Consider the following 7,332-nt stretch of genomic DNA (forward strand, 5'->3'; position numbering starts at 1 on the left):
TCAATATAATCATCATAAGTAGGAGGCATGCTATCATCATAATAAATTTGCTCATCAATACTTGGGAGGCTAGAAATATCATCTTCATTAAACATAGCATCCCCAAGCTTGGGACAAACATTAACTGCAGCAAATATATTCTCAAACATGTCATTCTCATCAAACATAGCATCCCCAAGCTTGGGCCTTTTCATATCATAAGCATAATCACTCTCATCATTAATAGTATGGATAACACCAATAGTATAGCAATTGTCATCATCACAATGAGTAATAGGAGCAACATCATTTGGGAGGGATACCTTTCTACCTTTTCTTCTCCGTCTTTTATTTTTCTTCTTCACATCATGAGATTGGTTGAATAGAAAGCTCCTCCTCGTTACCTGATTCGTCATAAGAAATAATAGGAGGATATTGGGAAGTCTCTTCCCTTTCATTAGTATTCTCTTGATCCTCTATTTGTTTTCTTTTCCTTATGTAATTGGCAATATAAGGATTTTCAATGCAATTCACCGCACAATACATAAAAACTTCTTCTAGATCAAAATCAAGAACTTTATCAAGGACAAATTCTGGAAGATCCTTAGTTATATGTTTCATTTCATCATAACCCAAAAGAAAACTAAGTTCATTATGATGTGCAAGGGAAATCAAGTCATCACAATTTTTGGGCACGATACGATCATGAAACAATTTGCATTGGGTATTGAAATGATAACGTTCATTGCAAAGTTCACAAGGACGACAAAGAAAGTTTAAATTCTCAGCACCAACATCTAGCCTTTCCTGCAGCCATTTAGTTTCCAAATACTTATGCCTCTTGCAAAATCTATTTTCCCTATTTGGTGTGTACTTGCAAACTCTATGCACTCCACAAAAATTGACATGCTTATAAGAGACATTTTCATCATGACTAGTGCAATCATCATTAGTACCATGGATATTCAAACAGTTCATACTAACAACATTGCAATCATGCTCATCATTCAAAGATTTAGTGCCAAACATTTTATAGACTTCTTCTTCTAGCACTTGAGCACAATTTTCCTTTCCATCATTCTCACGAAAGATATTAAAAAGATGAAGCGTATGAGGCAAACTCAATTCCATTTTTTTGTAATTTTCTTTTATAAACTAAACTAGTGATAAAACAAGAAACTAAAAGATTCGATTGCAAGATCTAAAGATATACCTTCAAGCACTCACCTCCCCGGCAACGTCGCCAGAAAAGAGATGTCTACTACGCAACCTTCTTCTTGTAGACGTTGTTGGGCCTCTAAGTGCATAGGTTTGTAGGACAGTAGCAAATTTCCCTCAAGTGGATGACCTAAGGTTTATCAATCCGTGGGAGGTGTAGGATGAAGATGGTCTCTCTCAAACCACCCTGCAACCAAATAACAAAGAGTCTCTTGTGTCCCCAACACACCCAATACAATGGTAAATTGTATAGGTGCACTAGTTCGGCGAAGAGATGGTGATACAAGTGCAATATGGATGGTAGATATAGGTTTTTGTAATCTGAAAATATAAAAACAGCAAGGTAACTAATGATAAAAGGGAGCACAAACGGTATTGCAATGCGTTGAAACAAGGCCTAGGGTTCATACTTTCACTAGTGCAAGTTCTCTCAACAATAATAACATAATTGGATCATATAACTATCCCTCAACATGCAACAAAGAGTCACTCCAAAGTTACTAATAGCGGAGAACAAACGAAGAGATTATGGTAGGGTACGAAACCACCTCAAAGTTATTCTTTCGGATCAATCTATTCAAGAGTTCGTACTAGAATAACACCTTAAGACACAAATCAACCAAAACCCTAATGTCACCTAGATACACAATCTCAGATTCATCTATTCAACCAACACAAAGAACTTCAAAGAGTGCCCCAAAGTTTCTACCGGAGAGTCAAGACGATAACGTGTGCCAACCCCTATGCATAAGTTCACAGTGTTACGGAACCCGCAAGTTGATCACTAAAACATACATCAAGTAGATCACGTGAATATCCCATTGTCACCACAGATAAGCACATGCAAGACATACATCAATGTTCTCAAATCCTTAAAGACTCAATCCGATAAGATAACTTCAAAGGGAAAACTCAATCCATTACAAGAGAGTAGAGGGAGAGAAACAACATAAGATCCAACTATAATAGCAAAGCTCGCGATACATCAAGATCGTATCACCTCAAGAACATGAGAGAGAGAGAGAGATCAAACACATAGCTACTGGTACATACCCTCAGCCCCGAGGGTGAACTACTCCCCCCTCGTCATGGAGAGCGCCGTGATGATGAAGATGGCCACCGGTGATGGATCCCCCTCCGGCAGGGTGCCGGAACAGGGTCTCGATTGGTTTTTGGTGGCTACAGAGGCTTGCGGCGGCGGAACTCCCGATCTATTGTGTTCCTCGATGTTTCTAGGGTACATGGATATATATAGGCGAAAGAAGTCGGTCAGGGGAACCACAAGGGGCCCACGAGGGTGGGGGGCGCGCCCAGGGGGGTAGGGCGCGCCTCCCTGCCTCGTGGCTTCCCTGACGTCTACTCCAAGTCTCCTGGATTGCTTCTGTTCCAAAAATAACACTCCCGAAGGTTTCATTCCGTTTGGACTCCGTGTGATATTCCTTTTCTTCGAAACACTGAAATAGGCAAGAAAACAACAATTTGGGCTGGGCCTCCGGTTAATAGGTTAGTCCCAAAAATAATATAAAAGTGTTTAATAAAGCCCATTAAACATCCAAAACAGATAATATAATAGCATGAATACTTCATAAATTATAGATATGTTGGAGACGTATCAGCGTCCTGGTCATGCGTTGCGGGCAGGGGCACACGGGCACCCAGAACTGCCGACCCGACTGATGGGTGCACTGCGGTGAGGCTCAGCAAGAGCAACTTCACGCTCTAGCGCCCGTTCGACGAGTCCATCGGCGCACGCTACAGCTTCTGGCTGCCTGTGCGCCCCTGCCCGCAACACATGACCAGGACGCCAAGAAGACAAGCAGAGAGACACTAATCCAAGAGAGAGCGCGAAGAGCCATCTGTGCTGATGAGAAGATGGGTGGGAGGAATCAAGTTCCCCCTGGTTTATATAGGCCAGTCTACTAGGATAGGAGAATCCACAACTTAATTAAATAGGGTTAAGTCTGTATCGGAAAGGCCAAGGACCCCGTGTCGCCCCCCGCTAGGGCGACTCAGGCGGCGCCCAAAAACCTAGCCGCCGCCAGCCCGCACTCCTTCCTCCCCTCCCTCCACCGCGGCCGGGGGACGCCGTCGTTCTAAGCCCCGGGGCCAACGGCGGTGGCGGAGGACATCACCTCTCTCCCGCGCCTCTAGGATTGTGCCGGGCCCCGATTCGTATGGAGGCGCGTCCGATCCGATCGGCACGACGACGATGGCTACGGCGCGGCGGCTAGCCCTGTTCGGGCGGCGGCGGCGCGCCATCAGCCTTTGGATCGGCGGCGGCGGCGTGGAGGGCCTGGTGGTAGCATCGGCGGCACCTCTAGTCAGATCTGTTCTGGCCGGTGTAGCCGGGATGGTGGTCATCTCTTCCGCTAGAGGTGGTCAGCCTGTGGCTGGGTGGTCGAATCTCGAGATTCGTCATCTAGTCCCGACTACGAGTCGGGGAGACATAGTTGCCGGTGAAAACCGAGCTGTTGGCGGGCGATGGCGGCGTTTTGCACCGTTATGCCTTGATGAAGGCATCGTCGTGTAACTGTTGTCGACCCACTTGTGCTACTTCGGGGGAAACCCTAGGATCTGGTCCTCCAGATCGGTCGATGGCGGTAATACAGTGCCGTTCCTCTCTTGAAGCATCGTTTGTGGAGCAGCGCTGGAAGACAGAGGCAGGAGATGGAGCGGCTTCATCTTACACGGAGCTTCGGTGGAGCTGTCATGTCATGCCTGGCCAATAGGTGCTACGCCGAGTCATGCCTGGTTGGCAGGTGCTACGCATGACAGATCTTCTAGAGTCTTCGCGTCTAGACGGACGAGCGCAAGGCGGTGGCGCCATTGGGCAACATGGTGGCGTCAATGGATGTCCGGATTGGCAAGGATGATGCGGATCTCTCTCCTGAAGGTGCATCAACGGTCGGATGATGATGGCGACTCCTAAAACACGTGCATGTGTTGTGCGCTTTAGATAGGCTGCACCGGATGTTGGTCCTGATACGTTATGTGGATGGATCGGCGATGACACCCGTTTTAATATGAGGAATGAGAGCACTCCACATGATGAGTCTGTATATGTGGTTGGTGGCTTCAGGTGGATTGATGTATGTTCTTTTCTGTCCTTTATGAAATTATTAATAAAGATGGCTGCATGCATCGATTGATGCAGAGGCCGGGGGTTTAACCTCCTTCTTTAAAAAATTAATTAGTAGTAGTACTCTTATGAACTTTAATTAGAGGTAGATGGTACGTTGGACGCATGCAGCTTGAGTTGTTCAACATCATATTGACTGGCTTCTGAGTAGGAACCGTGAACACGCAGCATTTTAACCTTAACGGCACCTTGTTATTTTTATGTTACCGACGGGAATTCAACTCTCCTCGCGGTAATAAATCTGTTGTATGTCTATGTGTACATGGAGGTTCAGTTTTGGACGAGGGCAAGGAGTTTTTTTTGAAAGTGGCCATTTCTGGCTTTCATTTCATAAGCAGAAGAGAGCGGAAAAATACATAGTTTGATCAAGTGATCGGTGGAATGAAGAGGAGATTACATAGCCAGCCTATCAAGCGTGTAAGCTGGCGAAGATGGCCTGATTTCGATATTTTCACGCAAGTCCCCGAAGGGGTGCGCTATGCATTTGGCTCCGGCGATCCTCCACTGCTCCATGTCGCGGCGGCAGGCCTCTGTGATGCTGCGGACAGATGCTGCTTTTCCCCTGAAGGTGCACGCGTTTCGCTCTAGCGAGATTTGCCAGACCACCAATGCCAGCAGCGATCTGGTACCCTTCTTCATGCCTGGGTCGGCTCCGTCGATGATCAAACGGACCCTCTCGGCGGTGGTTCTTCCCGAGCTCCAGGTGGTACTACCCAGGGAGTGGCAGCCTAGCCAAGTTGCCACCTTGTTCCAGACCTGAATGGCGATGGTGCACTCCCAGAACAAGTGCGACGAGGTCTCGAGGTTGCGGAGGCACAGGTCACAGAAGTAGTTGTTGATCCATCCACGTCTCTGAAGTCTGTCGTTGCACCAGAGACGATCTAAGTGCAGCAGCCAGAGGAGGACTTTCATCTTGCCCGGGGACCAAACCTTCCAGATGGATGCTGTGAAGTCGAGTGCGGGCGGTCTTCGAACTGGTTGTCGTAGGTGGAGCGCGTGGAGTACTTGCCGGAGTTGCCCAGGGTCCAAACGATAGTGTCAGCCCTTCCTGCCTCCAGCGTGGTACCAGCGTTTTTGATCTCCCTGGCGAGCTGCACCACCAGGTGCATGATGTTGCCGTGGTCGCCGTGGCGGAGGTCAAGGACCCAGCGGTTTGTATGTAGGGCTTCCTGGACCTATCTGTTCTTGCGGACGGAGTGAGAAAATACCGTTGGGTAGGCCTGGCTTAGCCGTCTACCATTCAGCCAGGAAGGGAACTAGAAGGATGCTGTTGTTCCGTCCCCGACGGTGATAGACGTGCAGGCAGCGAACAAAGTGTGACCAGCATCGTCGCACGGGGTACCGATGCCGACCCAAGGGCAGGATGGCTGTGTCCATGCTAGCCATAACCAGCGCAGGCGAAGGGCGCGGGCAAACTTTGGCAGATCATGAATACCTAGGCCCCCGACGCGCACTGGCGCGGTCACCACCTGACATCCTACCTTGCACTTTCCACCAGTGGCCTCTTCGTCTTGCGCCCATAGGAAGCGACTCCTGGCCTTGTCCACTTCCTTGTAGAACTTCTTGGGCGCCCGCAGCACGGTGATGGCGAATGTGGGCATTGCTGAGAGCACGCAGCGAACCAGGACGCGTCTGCTGGCGATGGGCATCAGCCTCCCTTTCCAACCTGCCAGGCGTGCGCGGATCCTATCGAGGATGAATTGGAGGTGCACTAATCTAAGCCTGGCCGTGGTGATTGGCAGGCCGAGATATCTGATTGGCAAGGACGCGATCGCGCCCCCAAAGTTGTGCAGGACCGTGTGCAGGTCAATTACGTCGCACGCGATCGGGATGGCCGACGATTTTTCTAGGTTGACGCGCAGCCCGGTTGCCTCGTCGAAGAGATGCAGGATGTGTAGCAGCTCGTCGATCTCCTATCGTGCGAGATTGATGAACATGACTGCATCGTCTGCGTAAAGAGTAGTGCGCATGCGCACTGTCCTCCCGGGGATTGGTTGGAGAAGGCCATCTCTAGTTGCAGCTTCTTAGAGTCTATGCAGCGGGTCGATGCAGAGGATGAACAGCAAGGGGGAGAGCTGGTCGCCCTGCTGCAGGCCACGCCGGTGCTCGATGGGGCAGCCTGGAATGCCATTGAGGAGGCAGGCTGAAGACGAGGTTGAAAGGAGTAGAGCTACCCAGTCCCTCCAGCGCGCTGGGAAGCCCATTTTTTCTAGCAGCTCTAAGATGTATTCCCACGACACACTGTCGAAGGCCTTCGCTATGTCTAATTTCAGCAGGAGGGTGGGTGTTTTGTGGTGATGAAGAGCGCGAACACTATTCTCGACGAAGAGAAAACTGTTGTGGATGCATTTGGCCCTCTGGAATGCAGATTGCGTGGGGGAGATGATCGTGTCGATGACCGCAGCCAGCCTCATTGAGAGCACCTTGGCTATAAGCTGGGCGATGGATTGAATGGGACTTATGGGTCCAAAATCCCCCATGCAAGTCGCACCATCTTTCCTGGGCAGTAAGGCGATCATGGCCGAGTTTGGATTGGTGAAATTTCCCCCGGCTAGCCTGTAGAAGTGATCGAAGATTGCCATGACATCGTGCTTGATTATGCTCCAGCAGGCTCTGAAGAAGGCACCCGAGAAGCCGTCCGCCCTGGCGCCTTGTCAGCTGGCGAGGTAAGGATGGCAGCCCACACTTCAGGTTCAGTGAAGGGGTTATCCAGGCCAACATTCTGAACACACGGAAGGTCGATTGCCTCCTAGTTTATGGAGCAGCCCTGATTTTGTTTGGTGCCCAAAAGGGAGGCGAAGTGCGTGTATGCTACATCAGCTTTGTCAGCATGCGAGGTGGTTGAACTGGCTTGCAGTGAGTGAATGAAGTTCTTTCTTCTGCGAGAGTTGATCTTGGCTTGAAATAAGGCAGTTTTTGCGTCTCCGGCCTAGAGTCAAGTTATCCTGGACGCCTGCCTCTTGCGTGCGCGCTCGATTGCAGCGAGGCCAACAATT

General features: G+C 49.5%; 1 protein-coding gene across 1 annotated transcript; it reads right to left on the minus strand.

Moving 5' to 3' along the window:
- Window positions 1-5,592: 5,592 nt before the first annotated feature.
- On the minus strand, window positions 5,593-6,918 carry LOC141026976 (uncharacterized). The gene is made up of 2 exons (XM_073503885.1): window positions 6,511-6,918; window positions 5,593-6,249 (listed from the first exon to the last, which is right to left on the minus strand). Exons 1-2 carry the CDS (start codon window positions 6,916-6,918, stop codon window positions 5,593-5,595), a joined length of 1,065 nt encoding a protein of 354 aa, XP_073359986.1.
- Window positions 6,919-7,332: the final 414 nt, after the last annotated feature.

The sequence above is a fragment of the Aegilops tauschii genome, chromosome 7 (assembly GCF_002575655.3).
Source record: "Aegilops tauschii subsp. strangulata cultivar AL8/78 chromosome 7, Aet v6.0, whole genome shotgun sequence".
Taxonomy (NCBI): Eukaryota; Viridiplantae; Streptophyta; class Magnoliopsida; order Poales; family Poaceae; genus Aegilops; species Aegilops tauschii.